The sequence below is a fragment of the Pezoporus flaviventris genome, unplaced genomic scaffold (assembly GCF_033815535.1).
Source record: "Pezoporus flaviventris isolate CSIRO_AGI_PZ_B2104156 unplaced genomic scaffold, CSIRO_AGI_Pfla_v1 ptg000069l, whole genome shotgun sequence".
NCBI classification, from domain to species: Eukaryota; Metazoa; Chordata; class Aves; order Psittaciformes; family Psittacidae; genus Pezoporus; species Pezoporus flaviventris.
Window position 1 is genome coordinate 611,340 of NW_026892617.1, and position 19,044 is coordinate 630,383.

The following is a 19,044-nucleotide window of genomic DNA, read 5'->3' on the forward strand; positions in this document are numbered from 1 at the left end:
GATCGGGATCGGGACCGGGACCGGGATCGGGATGGGGATCGGGACCGGGACCGGGATCGGAGCCGAGCGGCGCCCCCACGTGCTCCCGCGCCGCGCGCGCGCCGCCTCCTCCTCTCGCGAGAGCTCGTTCCCCCCACCCCGCTCAGTCTCGCGAGGCGTTTGCCGCCGCCATCTTGTCGCTGAGGCGGCCGGCGGTCACCGGTTGGGGACGAAGTGGGTTGGAGGGGTTGTGGGCCCGGTGCCGGTCGCTATGCTGTCCCGCCTCGTCCTCCGCGCCGGTGAGCCGGGCGGGAGCGCTGTCCCTATGGGGTGTAGGGCGGCGGGCTGGGCTGAGGGGGAGCATCCTGCATGAGCTTTCTCCTGACCCGCTTCTCTGCCCTTCTTCCCCCCTCAGCCCCGGCCGCGCTGAGGAGCCTGCCGCCTCCCGTCACCGTGGGGTGAGTACCTGGGGCTGGGGGCGGCAGCGGGGCCGCGCTGAGGGCTTTGACCTCCGAGCGAGGCCTAACGGCGCTTCCGGTGCGCTGCGCGGCCCGGCTTCGCTGCCGACCCCTTGAGGCGTTGGCAGCTTGGGGAGGACGGGGAGCGCCTCGGAAGGCGCCGCTCGTTGGGTTTAAATAACGTTAGTTTGGGGCTTTCACTTTATTTTTCTAATAGTAACTTGTTAACGGTGGGAAGGATCCTCTGGAGGTTATGTAGTCCCACCCACTTCCTCAAAGGAGGCGTGTCTGGTGGATGCTTTCCCTATTTGATGGGAGATGTGTTTGACCCGCACCTAAGGGTAGTGGTTTTCATAGAATCATAGAATTGGGTTAGAAAAGACACTAATATCATCCAGTTCCAACCCGTGCCACGGGCAGGGACACCTTCCACTAGAGCAGCTTGCTCCTCTAAGCCCTTTCCAACCTGGTCTTGAACACTGCCAGGGATGGGGCAGCCATGGCTTTCTCTGGGCACCCTGTGCCAGCGCCTCAGCACATTCACGGGGAAGATCTGCTTCTTTATACCCAATCTGAATCTCCTGTTTAAACCTAAACCCATCACCCCATGTTCTATCACTCCAGTCCCTAATGAAGAGCCCCTCTCCAGCATCCTTGTAGCCGCCTTCAGACACTGGAAGCTGCTCTGAGGTCTCCGCACAGCTTCTCTTCTTCAGGCTGAACAGCCCCAATGTTCTCAGCTATGGGAGGTGCTCCAGCCCCTGATCATCCCTGTGGACCTTTCCCTGGACTTGTTCCAACAGTTCCATGCCCTTATGTTAGGGACACTGGAGCTGTACGCAGTACTGCAGGTGGGGTCTCACGAGAGCAGAGTAGAGGGTAGAATAACCTCCTTTGAGCTTTCGTTTTGTTTGTTTTATAAAGTAAGATGCTTAATAGAAACTTCTTAATTACTTTCAGTGTATTGCATGCCACAAGACCACTGCATACAAGTAAACAGCACTTGGCTCCTTTGCCACCTCTGCCTGAGAAAGGAGGAGAAGTGCGCCATGGTTTGATCCCTGAGGAGTTTTTCCAGTTCCTGTATCCTAAAACAGGAGTTACAGGTGAATGTGTACTTTATTACAAATGGTGTGTTTAATTAGGCTCATTTAGTTCTGTTCACCACTACTGCCTGTTGAAAAGGTAAAAACATAAGCAGAAGGAGGTTGGGAGGAATAAGACAGTGCGGCACTTCCTGGCTCTGATGCTCCTTTAGCTTTAATTAAAAACTAAAGGAATGTCATGAGCTTGATCTTGCAGGAAGATTGCTTTGCCTGCTGATCCTCAAAACCTTTATATGGAGTTTTTTGCCTGTTTTTGAATGAACAGAAGTCATTCTGCAAGTTGCTTCCACCTTTGGCGGGTGTCCTTGTACCACTGTTGGTGGTATTGTGTTTCTGCTTTTCCTGATGGTAAAAGAGAGTACTTCATGATCTTCTAGTAAGTAGCTGCCTCTGCAATGAGCCTCTTTTTGCTTTGTACAAATGATGCTGCTTTATTTTTTCTTCAGGGCCTTACATGTTTGGAACTGGACTCATACTGTACTTTCTGTCGAAGGAAATCTATGTAGTGAACCATGAGACGGTTGCAGCTGCCTGCATATTATCAGTCATCATTTATGGTATAAAGAAATACGGGTCTGATGTAGCAGCTTTTGCTGACAAACTTAACGAGGTAACAAACCAAACCATAATCTAACTGTAGTAGTTACTAACTATTCTAGGTTATCTCCTTGAAGATTTGGAAGAGTACTGTGTCCAGCCTGTTGTAAATATCTGAGTAATGTTGCTTAAATAAGGTATGGTTTAGATCTTATGTTGGTGGTGTTACTTCAGAAATGAAACACCTCATGCCAGCAGGAGTGACTTGATTGTGAACTCTAGTTTGGCCAACTTGCCATCCTTTAACCTCAACCCTGGCACAATTATTCAGACATTTCTCAAATCTTAATGAATTACAGATCAGTTGTTTTCTTGCAGCTTACTTTCTTCCTGAGGCATGGCTTTTGTTTGTTCTTTTCAGGAGAAACTTGCTAAAGCTCAAGCTGTGAAAAATGAATCTATTGAAGGTCTCGAGGCTGCCATTGAACAGGAGAAGAAGGAGCAGTGGCGTGTTGAAGGCCGCAGTTACCTCTTTGACGCTAAGCGGGTATGCAGCTCCATCCCTATTGCTGACTTCCTCTGCATTCTCTGCTGCATAATCTGGGTGCCTCTTAATTGACTACCAAGTAGTGAACCGTTTGCCCTTGGTCTGTTGCAGACAGGGCCCATTCCACTGCCAGATCCAGCAGCTTTTGCTATAGAATGTGTTCTGCTGTTTTGTGTTCTTGCCAAACATTAACCCTTTGATTTCATCATCTTTGTCTAGAATAATATCGCAATGTTGCTGGAAGCTAATTATCGAGAGAGGTTACTGACAGTGTACAACGAAGTAAAGAAAAGGCTGGACTATCAAGTGGCTATGCAGAATTTAAAGCGTCAGAAAGAACAAGATCACATGATTCAGTGGGTGGAGAAAAGCGTTGTTCAGAGCATCACACCTCAGCAGGTACTTGCTTGGTCTTAGTCTGCTTTACATTTTAGTCTGTACGAATATTTGCTGTCCTGTGATTTTGGCCTAAGCCAGAAGATGATGGGTGATCTTTGGGTGACTTCCAGACAAGGCTGCAACACACTCCTGCTGCTGAGTATGAGCTGCAAAGCTCAGTTACTTGGTATCAGGGGCTTGTTTGCTGGTGATTTAAGGTGGTGTGTGGTAGTGGTACAGCACAGAGCTAGGCTTGTGATAAGTTGTATAGCTAATAGGGAACTTGAGTGGCATATTCTCTGTATAAGACTATGGCAGTTTAAGATCTGCAGATGGGCTCTAGATGAGCTTTCTTCTAAGGAATGAAGCAGAGAACAAAAGACAGAAAACATGTTCCTAGCACTGCCTGCAGATGTTTTAATGCAGGTTACTGACTGGATTTGAATCTGACTTACAGTTACAACTGCATATCCCTGCTGATCTGTAACCCATTTTGTGCTTCTAAAAATGAGTATTTAAAGTGCATTCAAAAGAATATTTTACTTGTTTAAATGTCTTTCATGAAGTCTGTCTCCTGAAAGCTGTTTTCCTTTCCTTTGCAGCAGAAGGAGAGTATTGCAAAATGCATTTTGGACCTGAAGGCGTTATCGAAGACTGCCCAGGCAACAGCGTAACCACGTCCAATTCCACTGACATGTCTCTTACTGTTGAAAACTGTACAGTTCTAAAGTATCATTAAACAAACAAACAAAATCCTCTGCTGTCTTTTACTAGCAGTAGCAACTTTTTGAAGTAGCTGGATTGGTCACATACATCACTAGTTAGTTCATCATGGGCGATTATTCAGTCAGTATGTGCAGTTTGGTTTGGTTCCCTTTTTGTTCATGACCACTTCCAGAGAGCAGACACAGAACTTCACTGTGAAAAATTCAGGTTCTACTACAGTGATCGGTTTTTGTTGTAGAATTCGGTGTGATAATGACCTGTAGATACCTACTGAAATTGTAAACATGTTCTAAAATCAGATGAGCACCCATGCTCCCGTTCACCTGAGCTGATACTTGGTGGTACCTGAACAAATATCCTTTTAAAAATGATCTGAAAAACCCCCAAACCACTTCCGTAACAAGGCTTCAAATGGTGACAACAGTGTCTTTCTGTTCCGTAGAAGAGAGGATGTAGCTGGCAGGAAATGTGTCAAAAGCAACAGGAAGACTTTGCTTCAACTGAAATCCCCAGTATGAGAGTGAAAATGGTGAAGTGGATAAGTTTATTCTAGAGTGTTTTTTTTTCCTGGGTATTCATAGGAAACACGGGGAATAGTTTAGTGTGTGTTATACAGCCTAAGCCTTTCAGGTTTTTTTAATAGGAAATATTTTCCCTGAAGGATTTTGTTACATCTCAAACATCCCAGATGAGGAGAGCACTTACCTGTGTGCAGTGTCAGCCCTTGTGTGCTGGGAAGTGATCTCTGTAGTAAATAATCTTTAAGCAGACTAGGGTGTGCTTACAATGCCACTTGCACGAATTGGTCCTGCAGTGGGGAAGTGCTTGTTTTTAGTGGAGTTGGTGAAATAGGAGGTTTTTTTAAACTTTTCAGTGCAACATTTCAGCAAAAAGGTATTCTTGAGAGGTAAGCATCGAACTGAAAATGAAGCTGACTTTTTTTTTGTGGACACTTCCTCAGAATACAGATGTTTTTCACTTTCCTGAGGTTTTTAAAATGCAAAAAAAAAGGTGAAGTTGCTCCACTTCCACATTTGTGTAACCCCAGCTGTGAATGGCACTTGAGCTTTCCCTAGTTGGACTGATTCTTCGCACAAAGCAAGTGGTTTACCTGCAGTGGCAACACCTCGTGACTCTTCAACCTGCAGGTGGGCAGCCGCTCCATGGTCCAAGGTAAGATGGAGTTGTGTCACATCTTGGCCTGCCTTTTATTACTGGGAAACAACATGCTTTTGGACTTGGGGTAGGAAACTGAGGGGTCATAATGGTTTGACTCTTAGGCAACAAGGGCAGCAAGAGGCATTCAGAGAATAGGATGCCTGCTTTTAAGCCGTTGTCAGTGCTACTCTCACTGTTACAGTGTACTTTGCAAGGCTTGTAGTGACTAGTCCTAGACGAGGAACTTTGTAGTCGACTCATACTTCCTTATCTTTACATTTCCACCCCCAAGTTTAAGAAGAAAGTTACTGTTCATTCCTTGTTGGAGAAAGTCTGTGCTTTTTTGAAAGCTGCTGCTCATTCTGAAAGTTCACTCACTTCTAACTGCTGCAGAAATAATAATGTGGGTGCTCTAGTTATTAAATATACTCCAATCTTTGAAAGAAAGCAGCCTGTTCATTGGAGTATAATGACCATGCACATGTGCTTGGGAACAAGGTGTTGGGAAGGAGAATTCACACTGAGGTTGCTGGGTTTGTGCCAGTTGAAGATGTCTGAAAAATTGATTAAAAACTATTAAAGTGTGAGTTAGAAGAGGGTGACAGGCTTGTTTTACTCTAGTATATGTATATAAATATAACTTTTCTCCCTTCCTTTTAGCTTCCCTTACTGTTCATTAGTGTTTGGAGAGAATGGGAGTGAGATCCTCAAAAGTAAACGCAGGTATTTCCTTCTTTGAGGAGTTTTCTTACATGCAGTATCCTTGCCTAAGATAATACCATCCTGACTGAGAAGAGCTGCTGGGGGGGTGGCTTAGCAGGAGGTGTATGTGTTTGGCGAAGAATTGCATTGATGCCAAAGGCCTCTGTGAGACAGTAAGAGTCTAAATAACTCATTTTTTCTGTCTGCTGTTTCCACTTTCAGCCCTCTGATAGATAAATGTTACAGAAATGATGAGTACTCTGCAGTTCTTGTTGCTTGTAGCATCACTGGAGAAATTAACACGCTTTTAAACCAGGTTTTCATTATTGTTCTTTTCACTTCCAGTTACACCAGAACCCATTGCCACCACTATTACTGTACGTACCACTGCATACACCTCTGCAGCTGTCTTCAAAGGTTCAGAAGTCAAATGCAGGCTTGATAAGTAAATGTTCCACTTTTTATTTCCTGTCTTCAAACACAGAGACTGCAGACTCGCTCTGTAAAGGAGGAGTTACATGCAATGTGTCTCATGTCTTGGGGTTTTAAACGGTTGCACAGAATTTCCAGTCTGTGCAGTAGATATTTAATTCATAGTGATGCTTAATGTAGATATGAATCTTTAATCTCACGGGGCTGGGATAAATGATACATTACATTCCAGTTTGATGAACTGGGAATTCTGACACTATTTCCTGTGTATCAACAGCCATGAAACACTCTACATATCACTAGCCTTTATCTCTGGTGTCCTGGTGACTGTTCTGGTTTTTGCAGTCATCCACCTCTTCAGAAAAAGTAAGTGACAGCAGAGGAAATAGCATGATGATCCAGACCTGGCGGCAGAGGAGCGCTTAATATCTTGTGCTGCACATCTCAACACAGATGGTGTGAAGTTTCTACACTCTTTGGGCTGCATCTTGCAGCATCAGGGTTTCAAAGTAACTTCTAGGAAAGTTACTCTGAAAGAGGCTCAAATTATGTCTCCCTTGAATAACTAATGTAGTAGTGAACTTGTCATTCCTGGCAGTAACCTCCCATGAATCATCCCAAGGGCTCTTTACATGGAAGAATTAACTTCTGCACTGATGAGCTGTGGGTTTTTGGTCGTGGTAGGGTTTCGGGGGTGTGGGTTTTTAGGTTGGGTTTTATGGTCCTAGCCCTGGCCACGCAGTGTGTTCTCACCACATCCATCAGTCACTTTTATCCCACTTTCAGCAGGCAGGGGCTCAGGCTGCCACACTTCACTTTGCAGTGAGAGTCTGTGGTGGATTTCATAAGCTGTGTCTGAGCCACACGCTCTGGAGCTGCTCTGTCACCCCACTCTTAAGCCTGTGTTGCACTCTGTCTGCAACAAGTGCAGACAGCTGAGGCTGGTGTCCTTCTCCTCCCTAGAGTATAAGAGATCCCACCAGACCTTACAAGATCAAGTTCCCCTCCCAGCAGTGACTGAGGAATCTGCTAAGAACATCCAGGTAAAGGTCACAACTATTCCTAATGTTACATGTAAAGACTTCAGATTCTTGATAGATAAATATTAACTGGGGGAAGAGAAAAGGGCTTTGCTTTTGCAAGGCTCGAGTGTTAGTTGACAGTTCTTTTGACTAAGGAAAAGTGTTTTCTGTTGTGCATCCTGTTCAGCCTGTTTAGAGTAGTCCAGGGAGTTCTTTGAGGAGGTGCCTGGACAGTAAGAGGAAAGATACTCCTCTGTTATCACAGGGCTCAAATGCTGTTCTCCCTACATATTTCAGGTATCTGGGGCTTAACTAAATCACTACTTGGGCAGATCATAGAATCATAGAATAGCTTGAATTGGAAAGGACTTTGAGATCATCCAGTTCCAACCCCCCTGCCATGGGCAGGGGTGCCTCACACTAGACCATGTCACCCAGGGCCATGTCCAACCAACCAGGTCAGGGGGAAATCTTTTCAAAGGCAAGTATTTCTGCAGTTTGCCTCCATGATAATGATTTTTTGAGAGCCCATAATGCAGAGCTGACCCAGGATGCTGAGCTAGATTAACTGGTCTGATCCAGCATATGTAGGGACAGACTGACTGCTAGTGGTGTGTCGCATTGAGGACAAATTAAAAGCAGGAAATCCATACCGAGGTGCTTGCACATTCTCTAATGTCTGTGGCTTCTTTCACATCCCCAGAGTGATGTTGCCTACGCCTCTCTGGTCTTCCAGCAGAGTGGGGCACCAGCAGCTGTGTGATGATGGAGCTTCTAGTGAAACGAAGACACCTGCACTTTCTGAACATCGGATGCTGCCAGAACATTATATCAAGGCCTGTAGTGTGCTGGGAAATACCAACACTGCTGTATGTCTAACATCAGCTCATTTTATAGTTACCAGGGGAAACTAATGTCTCCTATTCCAAACTTCTTTGTGGTTGTGGACAAATTGCTTTTTATACCCTATTTCCCAATCTCTAGAAATCTCACTGCACTTGTAAAGTTCCCATTTATGTCTTTGCTGTTGCTCTGAATGACCAATGGAAATGGAAACGTTACTCTCTGTCCATTCATGTCTGTGCCTTTGTGTTTCCCTTTTCTGTCACCGACTATGTTTTCCTTGGCTTTTTAATTGCCAAGTGAGTTATTTTCTGCTTCCTGAAGTTATGATAACAAAATGTTTGTATGCAAATATCTGCTTCCCAGTTGGGTCATGTAAAAAGAAATGCACAATCACAGTGTGACAGTCCATTTCTGAAAATGTTAATTACCCAGTGTTCTAAATAGACTGTAGAAAGTTAAAATTCCCCTTTCATAAACTGGGGAACAAGTTGACACTAGTGAGTCATTCTTAGCAGGGGCACAGAGAAGCTTCTCTGCATGTTCCTGTGCCTGCAGGTGGGAGGTTTGTTGTTTAAGTGCAATGATCTCCATCAGTTGTTTAATGCTTCTCCTGCAAGGCTGAATCAGAGCGAAGTTTCCTGCTGCCTTAGTCCTGTGAGCTTCAGAAGCTGCCTTGTTTATGGTCACCAGAGTGTCAGATTCTTGCAGTTATTCCTCTTTTCTGGAAGGGCTATTGTGAACCCCTCTGAAGGGGAATTTTTTGGCCAGGACAAGTGCTTGGGTCCTGCTGCCTCCTGTGAAGCAGCAAGTCCAACATATGAGAAGCTTCAAATGAGTGAGGCCACCTGATGGCAGCACGAAGCCGTGATGGGCAGATGGATTTCCCTCATCGCTCGGTTGGTGTGTTTCCAACAAGCAGTTAGAGCAGCTGCTCCACCTCTGCCCTGCCGGCCTTTGGGGCTGCAGAAGCTGGTGGAAGTGCAGGGGCCCATTGAAACACAGGTTCACAAGCACCATCACATTCTGAACTCTGGCTTGAGAGGCGTGCTGACCATTCTACAGGACCAGGAACAGGACTCTGAGCAACTGAGAAGTATGATGGTCTGAAAATTTACGAGGCTTGCACTAATGTGTCTTCACCACACCAAGAGGAATGCTGCTTTCCTGTGTTAGATACTGTTAGATCTTGTTAGAAGTGCAAGAAAAGGTGACTTCCTATTGAGACCAGTTAGCATGTTGGGTTTTTCATGTAGATGTTTCCTCACCGTGAATTGTACTGACACATCACAACCATCTCATGTACTTTGTGACATGGCACCAACCACAGTGCAGCAATTTTGTGTGCCTACCTAGAGCCCTTGGAGATGGAGGGTGACAGAGACCTCAGTTTGTTGTGTGGCTGCTAGTAAGTCCCAGATTCACTTCAGAGCATCCTTCTGCTATCTCTTTCCCATGCCAAGAGCCTTATCCAGTCATACACAGCTTTTACCAGTAGCCATCGGCCAACTCTGTTTTATGGAAGGATAGAGGAATTTGGGACATTGGCATCTGCTAATCAGAATAGAGGAGGGTTTGTGTGTCCTTTGTTTTGCTATTCAGGCTCAGATTTAGTCTAAATTGACAGAGAAGACAAAGGGTGTAAGAATACTCAGTGAGGACGTCCCTGGGTTGTGAGTGGCTGCATTACCAACAACAAAGAACATACTTATCCTATTTTTCAGTGGACCAAACTGATCCTTGTGCAACAAAAATCAAAACAACACTGGCAAAACTTCTGTCCAGTATCTTTTCTGTATTTTGAAACTAATACAAAGACATATCTAGACACATCTTTACGTTCATCTTTAGTCATCAGATCTGTAACAGGCTGCTACAAAGAGTAACTGTTCTTCAGGTTTACAGAGGAGTCTTGCAGCACAAATCACATTTAAATCAGGTGTTAGCAAAGCAGGATTGATTGTAGGAAACACGAGGATATGCTGTGCAGGAAGAATCCCCCAAGTAGATGGGGTTTGGTAACCAGTTCTGACAATGTACATGTGATGGGTTTGGAACTGTTGATTCTATCCCTGGTCAGGCAGCTGGGGGAGGAGGGAAGAACTTAAAGATATTATTAGTTTATTTTCTGACAGTCATCTCCTTCTGGTATGTCCCCAGCACTAAGGAGCAGCTGGGTGTGTTCAGCACTTTGGCTCTTGCCTGGTGCTCTGTGTCTGAGTTAGTTTTGCAGGAGTCTGTGGTGAGCACTGTCTTGCTTTGGAAGCCAGGGAAGTGTCCCACTGTTAGGATGTCCTGCAAAGCAGAGGTCCCCAGAATCAGTGCAGCATCTGGCCTTCCTGAGATGCTCAGCTGTGTGACTCACAGCAGCAGGGTTTTACCAGCTGCTGATAGATCCAAGCTGGGGCACTTGGAGCAAAACATCTTCCTTGTTACCAGTTCTTTGGGTCATGGGTCTACCAAATCATGGTCAAGTTAATCCATAAAACCTAGAGGGTCCTGTTAAATGAAGATGCTTGCCTGGAAGCTCAGCAACCACCAAGCAGAATTCTCTGGAGTACCCAATGCAGAAGACCATAAATGGTTGCTTTGGGCTTAATGTCAAATGTGCATCAGATTGGGTAAGAGGAGCTTGCCCTTATTATAAAGCAGTTTGTGCAAGAGTGGGAGTAGACAAAACACAACCCCCATTTCCCATCAGTTCCTTCACAAAGTGGTTGTCAATGGTCTGGTATATACAGGCAGGTCAACATTTCTTGATTTATGACTGCTCTTCTGGTGTTTGCTCTGTGGTTTTTTGCACAGAACTGGCTCTGTTTTTTTTTGCACAGGATATAGGTCCTTAAAATTAAAAGGTATGTGTTCTTGAACTTCTTTATCTTGCAAGCATAGACAATGGGGTTCATGGCAGAGTTGGCATGGGATAAGAGGATTCCCAAGTACATCAAAACCTCAGGGATCTGAGACGTGGGGCAAAAATAGGAAACACAGTTTATAATGCACAGGGGCAACCAGGATATTGCAAACAGGAAGAGAACAAGTGCTAGAGATTTGGCTGTCTTGAACTCCCGTCCATAAAACCCTCCTGTCCCTCTTGTGTTGATTGAACCTTGACTCAGTTTCGTCCGGATGATGTAGAAGATTTCAAGGTACAGAGCGCACATGATGAGCAGAGGGGCAAGGGTCCATGTGAAGAAGATAAGATACACCATGTAATCCATCCTCATCACAGAGATAAACTGACACCTGAGAAACTCCGAGGTGCTTCCTGCTGCCTTGTTCCACCCAAACATGGGGACTAATCCTACAAGCAGGGACAGAAACCAGCACAAACCCAGTGCCCACCAAACTCTTCTCTCTGTAGTGACTCTTTTATATCTGTGGAGGAAGAAAACCCAGGTTTGCATTAAACAGAAGTAGTTAAAATGGTTAAGGATGGTTTCAGGAACTTGCATGTTCAGATATTACAGGTTCATGGTCACAGATTTGGAGCACTAACCCAAATCTTATTCTGAGACAAGCTTAACTCTCCACTTGTACCAGTTGCTTTGCAGCACCCTTAAGAAGAACTAGGCTCAACTTCTCCTCTTTATAATTGCATGATTTCAGCTATTTCTTGTTTCATTCTGATCCTAGTGCCCCTTTTGCCTCGATGTTGCCATTATTAGCAGTTCTGTCTTATTTCTCAGCTTCCTTGGGTGTCCATTACTCTTTACACTTGGTTTATGCCATTTGTAGCACCAAACTGTTCTTTCATCTTTCAGTTTTACAGGTCCTTTCCCCATTGCTGCTACTTTCATGCTTGATGTTATGCTCTGGATTTTTAGCTCATGTGCTTTTCCATTCCAACATGCAAAGTGAATGGCTTCTTAAATCAGCTCTTAAGTCTGTTAGTTCTTTTGTATTTTCAGCAAACAGTGAAAGGGATTTTATTTAGAAGACTCAGAAACCCAGTGAAATCTTCAGTACTCTCAGCATTAACAAAAGAGCTGAAGAATTCAACTGCTCAGCCACAGGCTCACCCTGTGTGGCCAAATTCAGACTAGCACTAACAGCGAGTTCTCAGCCCTGTACAAGCATCCCCAGGGTCTGTCTGTGTTGTATTATTAACTGCAGGGAGTGGTTCCTGCTCTAGAGAGTTCAACTCAGGTTGGGCTTTTAGGAACAAGTCTTTTCTTCATGCCCAAGCACGCATTTCTAGGGCAAATATGTGGCATTTTGGGGCAAATATTTGGCATTTAGTGTAAATACTTGTTAGAAAAGTGACAAGTTAAGGAGGAGAGGGGTGGTGGCAGCCCTGGGGCAGAGGCTGGGGGTTGGAAAGCTGGCAGGAGCATCAGTGGAGGGGCCCGTGGTGGTCCAGCACTCACCTGGTTGGTAGCTTCACCCGCAGGTACCTGTCGATGGCGATGGCCAGGAGGGAGAGGATGGATGCGTTACTGAAAGCCACCATCAGGCAGCACATGGCCAGGCAGGTGTAGAAGTGGGCGCTGATGCCCAGGCTCACCACGATGGCCAGGGGCATGACGAGGATCCCCATCGCGATATCAGCCAGCGCCAGGGAAACGATGAAGTGCAGAGTCATGTTCTGAGACGTCGAGTTCATCCTCACCACCCAGATGACCAGGATGTTTCCCAAAGTGGCCAAGACAGCAACCAAGCACTCTGTACCGATGTAAATCCCATGCAGGCTGTTGAGCTCCTGGCTGCTGTGCAGCTCCTGGCTGGTGTTGAGCATGGTGAGTTGTTGGAGATGTTCCCACCTGGGCTGAGCTACAGAATCATAGATTGGTTTGGGTTGGAAGGAGCCTTAGAGGTTATCTTGTTCCATCTAGGGACACCTTCCACTAGAGCAGGTTTCTCCAAGCCCCTTCCAACCTGGCCTTGAACACTGCCAGGGATGGGGCAACAATGACTGTGTGTAGGATTCGTCCTTGGTTTCTGGTGCTCAGTTGTTCCAGTGACTCACCAGTGTGCAAACCCCTTCCAGTATTTCACATCCTTGATACTTGGGCAGCAAATCAGCCGTTGCCTTTCTTCACAGCTGCAAATACCTTAGTATCCAGGGAATGTTCCCTTCTCTGGACCCATCTGAAGCTCGGAGCATCCCTCCAGCAGCCTGGTATCAGTCCAGGACTTTGGAAAGTTAAAAAAACCCCAAACAATAAAGGAAGAGCTTCCACAAGCCTGCCTGCCAGCTGCCTATAACCAAACACTTTGCTTCCTCTTCCAAGTTGCAGTTTTAGAAATGGGAGAACTGTAACCAGAATTTATGTACAAAGCTGGCACTTATCAATCTAGATAATCGCCCTGTGGTCACTATAGGAAATGAGGCAATTCAGGGGACTTTAGGAGGGTGCTCCGTTATATTCCAATACTTGATATAATCCAGGGCTTACCATTTCAGTGAAGGCCCTGAGGTGGCTGAAAAACGCTTTTTACTTGGAGCTTTCTCAATCTGACAAGAACACTTGCACTGTAGGTGACTTTTTCAGCCCTCATTTCTGCCTGAAATCAGCATGACAACCCACCGAGCCATGTTCAGAGCAGCACACTTTGCTATGCTCTGCTTATGGGAGATGGAGAAACTGAGGAAAGGTGTGGGAAGTAGCAGGGAGAGGCTGTGAAAGCTGTGATCCGCTTGCTGCGGGTGAGCAAATGCTCATTGATGTGGGTCTGCAGTGAAAGAGCTGCTCCCATTTCAGATGAAACTGAGAAGAGATGCAAACATGAGCTCGGGTCAGCCTGCGAGTCGCAGGAGAACCTGGCTCTTGGGCAAATAGAAGCACACATGCTCCAAGAAGGAGCGAATAATGAGTAAAGGATTAGGTGGATGGTGCTATATCAGTGTAATGAAGCCTTAAGCAAATGTGGGTGGTATTTGGTTTCCTGGACACCGAGTTCTCCACCTCTTCCACCCAGTTTTCTGGCAAAACTGAGGATGGGCAAGTGATATCATCCTGAGGAGGAGATGGAGCCAGAAATACATGAAACTTCTTTATTCTCTGCTGTCAAAAGAGTTGGACAAATTCTGCTTTCCTGGAATCAACGCAAGTACTTCTCGCTCCCGGCCGGGAGGGTGCTTGGTACATGGCGAGCTCTCCATAGACAGTCCCAGTCTGTGCTGGTTTTCTGATCAGAGCTGATGCAGGATATCTGTGGGTGCAGGAGGCAAATCCCAGGTCATGGCTGGGATGTAGGCAAGGCTTTTGTGAGCTGAAGGAGCTGCTCCTCGGGGAAGGACCTGGGCAAGGGTGGGCAGCCTGCACCGTGCAGCTATGAGCATCCATAGGAAATGACCTGGGTGAGATGCTCCCCACTTCCTGCCCTCACTGTGCGGCTCCTCTCAGGGCTTTTGGTTTCCGTTCTCTGTCTTCTTCCACTCCTGTGGCTGCTGCAAGATGCCTCTTGTAGAGACCACTGTGTAGGGGCTTTGGTAGGGCCTCTGCTGCCCTGTGCCTGCTGCATGCACAGCTCCCGGGCACCACAGCTGTGTGGGACCTTAGGGGAGCAGTCAAAATGTTGCTCCTTCCATTTGCCCTTTGCTCACCCAAAACCCAGCTGAATGCCTTTGCATTTGCCTTCCTCACCCCTTCCTTGTGGCAAGGGAACAGACAGGGTCACTCCAGGCCCTTTGGTCCTGTTTTCTTTGATGCTACACCTTCACTGCACACCGTATGGATGGAGCAGGCCTCAAAGAAGGCAGAGCAATCTAGCCACAATAGAGCTGTGCATTGGCTAATCCACCCTGCGAGACTGCACAGGGAGGAGATTGTACTTATCAGGGCTAAAATTTAGCAGAATTACCACAAGCCCCTGTGGTTTGTGCCAGGTGCCACCAGATAACGTTGACTCTTCTACAGAAGCACAAATAAACCTCAAGGAGACAGAAAAGATGTCACAGGGCTTTTTACCGGTCTGATAGATGGATGCTCGTGGACAAATCTGCTCATCTTTGGGGAGCTGTGTGCATAGTTCTGAAGGAGGAACTTCATTCAGAGCACATCAGGGAGGAGCTGGCTTCTGACCCAGCTGCTGGGGCCGAAAATGAGAGCTCAGCACAGCGTTGCTTCACTTTGGATGTAAACAGTCCAAAATGGCACTAGGCAGCCTGGATGTGATCTATATCACCATGGAGTCTGTCATTGGGATAGCTGCGGTGGTGGGCAATGCCTTGGTGATCTGGGCAGTGAAGCTGAACCCAGCTCTGCAGAAGACCACCTTCTTCTACATCGTTTCCCTGGCCCTCAGTGACATTGCCATGGGGATCCTTGTCATGCCGCTGGCTGTCATAGTGAGCCTCGGAGTTGTCACCCATTTCTACTCCTGCCTCTTCATGTGCTGCCTCATGATGATCTTCTCTCATGCCTCCATCCTGTCTCTCCTGGCCATTGCAGTCGACAGGTACTTGCGAGTGAAGCTGCCGACCAGGTGAGTCTGGGCCAAGGGCCCATCTCATCATCTCTTCCCCATTTCTCTTCCCCCTTATGTTTTCCTTCTCCCTGCACCACAGGGATTCCCTGGGCATCATTGGTTCTCTGAGGGAAACTCACACAAAGGCAGAGGCTCCCAAATGTGGGCAATGGAGCCCCATCGGTGCCTAAGAATCCTCAGCTTCTGAGAGTCAGGGAAGGGATGCTCATACATGGGGGTGTGCTTGAAGCCTGATGGGCTTTAGGTTTTCCCCTCGAGACAGCCCGATGCAGGTCAAAATGAACCAATCTTCCCGAGGAAAGGGTCTGACCCCTTTCTGTGGGTTCTCTTTAAAGGGGGTTGGTGACTGTTGGGAGGTTCCCCTGTAGTTCCAAAGCACACTTTAAATGTCAGAGGCTGCGAAGGACCGACTGCACAGAGCTGTGCTTAACTGGGATGAGGCCAACCAGAAACAAGTGCTTAAAAGCCCAGGTTCCTGCAGATGTAGTTCCCCTTTCTGAAGAACCACATCTAACGTGGCTGATGCTTCCTGCCCACCCAGGTACAGGGCAGCCGTCACCAAGAAAAGGATCTGTGTGAGCCTGGCACTCTGCTGGCTTGTGTCTGTGCTGGTGGGGCTGGTCCCCATGCTGGGATGGAACCGGCACACGGGCAGCTCCAGCTACATCGAGTGTCACTATCTGGCTGTGATGAGGATGGATTATGTGGTGTATTTCAGCTTCTTCGCCTGGATCCTCCTTCCCTTGCTCCTCATGTGTGCGCTCTACGCCGAGATTTTCTATATCATGTGGGCAAAGCTAAGCCCCAGCTCAGCAAGTGTGGAAACAGCTTGTGGGAAGGAGTACGAAATGGCCAAGTATCTGGCCCTCATCCTCCTCTTGTTTGCAGCATCTTGGCTGCCTCTGGGCATCCTGAACTGCGTTTCCTACTTCTGCCCCTCCTGCAGCACCCCGCAGGCTCTGACCTACCTGAGCATCCTGCTGTCCCACTCCAACTCAGCCATGAACCCCGTCGTCTATGCCTTCAAAATCCAGAAGCTCAAGGAAACGTACGTTTTCATTCTGAGGAATTACATCCTGCCCCAGAAGGCAGAGTCCGCTCTTTCCAGTGTACAGCAAACAGAGCAGGGAGCGAGCAGCATCTGAGCTCTCCAGGCTGGGTCAACTGATGGGAGCAACCAGAGAGGGGTGGACATGGCACAGACACTGAGATGCTGCTCAGATCACACACTCTGGGGCAATGGTTGTGTGGTGTGTGTGTGTTCAGCTAATGGAGCTCCAGGCAGTGTGATGCCAGGCCCAGGTTCCTAGCAAACTCCACAGATAAAGAAGATCCTTTGTGTTCCTAAGGCAAAAGATGGGAGAGGTTTGGAGTGGAGGGATGTGGGGGGAGATTGGCACTGCTCGTGCTCATGGGGGTTTTGCTTAGTTAATAAAACCCATCTCTGTGCACTGCTGGTGGTGGTGGTGAGGTTGCTTTCCCATGGGGGCACTGTCTCTGTGTAAAAGATGCTCACAAAGCTGCTGGTCCTACCAGGGCACAGGCTGTTGGGTCTCTTTGTGTCCGTCCTGTTTAGCAGTCACGGAGAAGGCAGGTTTAGATCAGGTCTTAGGAAGAAGTTCTTCACCGGGAGGATGCTGAGGCCCTTCGGGTCCTCATCCCCACTGATGCAGCCAAGGGCGATGCCATCAAACCCAGCCGAGCTGCCCCTGCCCTGCCTGGGGCCGTACTGGGGTGTTTCCGTCCAGCACCCCCTGTTCCCACCGTGTTCCTGCAGGGAAGGCACAAGGTGCACTTGTTTCCCCCACGTGCTTCCTCCGCCAGGCAGCATCTGTTTCCGGTCCTAAATACAACAGGACCGGGTTGCGGGGCTGCTGTGATTCCTCTGTCACCAGAGCCTGTGCCCTGCCGCTGACAGCCCTGCACCAGGGACACCCCGAGGTGCTGCATCCTCCTCCTGTGGGCTCCCAGCCCTTCTCCCACTGCCACCTTCAGCCCCAGTGTCAGGAAACACTGGGCTTGGGGGGGGGGTTATGGCTTGCAAAGCGATTGAACACTCCCTGCACGCAGGAGCCAAATGGCATCAGGGAGCGTTTTGGTGTGGAAATCGGCTCTGCCCTCCCCTTCCCACTGTTATCCACAGGCATCCAACCCCACATCCCAACCGAAGGGCTCCCTCCTGTACCTACCAAACTGCTCTCCCCTAAACATGCCCAGTGCTCCTGCTGAAACAGGGAAACACATGGCTGAGCAATGCACATCGGTGCTAACAGTCCTCCACTTAGTGCTGCTGCTGGCGATGCTCTGGGCACGTGTATACACAGGAATACATGCTGCTGTAACAAGAGGATCCTCCTGCTAGTTGTGTTGGAGTATTTGGATGCTTTTGCTGCCGCACGCAGTAATTTGTTTTCTTAACAACAGTTGTGATTTGAAGCCTTGTTCAGGCTGATGGAGCCGGCAGCAGGAGGGGCCGTGAGTAAGAAGGATCAGGCTCAGCTGCATGCGGGTCCAGGATTCATTTTACCACCCCTCCATGGTATCAGGTGGGTATCAGCAAAGGCAGAGTCTCTTGGGGAGCCCAGAAGGCTTTGGTTTAGATCAGGGTTCAAAGGTGTGGGTTTAGATCACGTTATTCAGCTGATGCAGCAGTGCCTGCAGAGCTGTGTGGAGAAGACGGCTCGAGGAGGAGCTCCCATGTGGCAGAGCCCAGGGATGTCGTACTTCATGGGGTTAAACAGTGTTTTGGATCCCGGTCCCCAAGCACTTGATGGATTTGCCATTTAAAGGCTATAGGCAGCTTGTTTCTTGGATGGCTCCAGCGAAAGGCTTCCAGCCATTCCCCAAGGATCCTCCTACATCCTGGTGAGATAAGGATCAGAAGGGAATGGGCTATCTGCAATCTCAGCTGCGCCTTTGCGCACTGATTCCCTTTTCACACTGGGGGCGGAGGGGAGGAGAAAGGATTTTCCAGAAAAGAAGTGTTTAAGTGACACACGGATACAGGGAAGAAAACCACCCAGCGAAGAGCTCATGTGAGGCACAGCAGCAGCAGCAGCAGCAGCTTTTGTTCTGCCTGAGCTGGACAATGCTTGTGGGCTACAGCAGGGCCTCGGCGCTTTGAGGCATCCATGTACTGCGCTCTCGTTCCTCTTTCCTTCCTCTCCAGCAGGCTCTGCTCTTGTGCCAGCTCTGGGGAAGGTTTGGGTTGGTTTGGGTTTTATTCTGGGACTTTAAGCTGTGACGTTTGCCCTAAAGGAAAGGGAAAGCAGCAGCTCATGAACCAAGAGGTGGTGGGCGGCGAGTGCTGTCCTGGCGCGTCCCTGCCTTGAAAGGAAGTGAAAGCAAAGCAGAGAGAGGATGTGGATGTGCAGCAGGGTCCCATCTGGTTTAACGAGAGTGACTGTGGTCTGGTGAACAACGAGCCCACAGGCGAGGCTGGAGCCTGGTGCTGGTGACCAATGGCATGTCCCTGCCCTGTGCCTCGGTTTCCCCATCCCTGGGAAGAGGAGGGTCTTGTCAGAGCACGCTGCGAGCTGGGAAGGGCTGGGCAGGAGCAGCATCCTTGTGGATTCCCTCTGAAACTTCCCATTTGGGCATGGTGTCAGTTGCTCCCTGTGATGATAAAGAACCACTGTCAGTGTCCAGCCATGGGTGGGAATGCAGCAGTGTGGGAGCTCCAGGCTCGGCTCCCATTGATCCCATTCTCGGGAATGGTGCTT

The 19,044-nt window shown here is 48.1% G+C and overlaps 3 protein-coding genes and 1 long non-coding RNA gene across 5 annotated transcripts in view; 3 read left to right on the plus strand and 1 right to left on the minus strand.

Moving 5' to 3' along the window:
• Positions 1-3: 3 nt before the first annotated feature.
• On the plus strand, positions 4-3,761 carry ATP5PB (ATP synthase peripheral stalk-membrane subunit b). Its single transcript, XM_061471830.1, has 7 exons — positions 4-278; positions 395-437; positions 1,398-1,543; positions 1,990-2,153; positions 2,502-2,627; positions 2,847-3,026; positions 3,608-3,761. Exons 1-7 carry the CDS (start codon positions 32-34, stop codon positions 3,677-3,679), a joined length of 978 nt encoding a protein of 325 aa, XP_061327814.1. The 5' UTR covers positions 4-31; the 3' UTR covers positions 3,680-3,761.
• A 1,280-nt stretch (positions 3,762-5,041) lies between these two features.
• Positions 5,042-8,297, plus strand: LOC133278747 (uncharacterized). Of its 2 annotated transcripts, XR_009746680.1 has the most exons (4): positions 5,042-6,036; positions 6,301-6,389; positions 6,987-7,066; positions 7,749-8,297. It is a non-coding gene; the product is annotated as an uncharacterized LOC133278747 (long non-coding RNA). The 2 variants fall into 2 exon arrangements; XR_009746679.1 differs by having other exon boundaries at positions 5,042-6,389.
• Positions 8,298-10,345: 2,048 nt separating this feature from the next.
• Positions 10,346-19,044, minus strand: part of LOC133278746 (adenosine receptor A3-like) — a 123,920-nt gene continuing 115,221 nt past the window's right edge. The window contains exons 2-3 of the mRNA XM_061471834.1: positions 12,259-12,766; positions 10,346-11,266 (exon numbers count right to left, since the gene is read on the minus strand). Of these exons, the coding sequence (XP_061327818.1) occupies positions 10,609-11,266; positions 12,259-12,626 (1,026 nt within the window). The 5' untranslated portion in view covers positions 12,627-12,766 and the 3' untranslated portion in view covers positions 10,346-10,608. The remainder of the gene's footprint in view (positions 11,267-12,258; positions 12,767-19,044) is intronic.
• On the plus strand, positions 14,406-16,531 carry LOC133278744 (adenosine receptor A3-like). Its single transcript, XM_061471831.1, has 2 exons — positions 14,406-15,319; positions 15,864-16,531. The coding sequence occupies exons 1-2, from the start codon at positions 14,985-14,987 to the stop codon at positions 16,465-16,467; spliced, it is 939 nt and encodes a 312-aa protein (XP_061327815.1). The 5' UTR covers positions 14,406-14,984; the 3' UTR covers positions 16,468-16,531.

Bases quoted from the DNA above. Each gene is read 5' to 3' on its own strand.
- ATP5PB (XM_061471830.1), top strand. From the start codon at position 32: ATGGGGATCGGGACCGGGACCGGGATCGGAGCCGAGCGGCGCCCCCAC. The intron at 1,544-1,989 runs GTGAATGTGTAC...TTTTTTCTTCAG, and splicing joins TCCTAAAACAGGAGTTACAG to GGCCTTACATGTTTGGAACT. The intron at 2,154-2,501 runs GTAACAAACCAA...TGTTCTTTTCAG, and splicing joins TTGCTGACAAACTTAACGAG to GAGAAACTTGCTAAAGCTCA.
- LOC133278744 (XM_061471831.1), top strand. From the start codon at position 14,985: ATGGCACTAGGCAGCCTGGATGTGATCTATATCACCATGGAGTCTGTC. The intron at 15,320-15,863 runs GTGAGTCTGGGC...CTGCCCACCCAG, and splicing joins CGAGTGAAGCTGCCGACCAG to GTACAGGGCAGCCGTCACCA.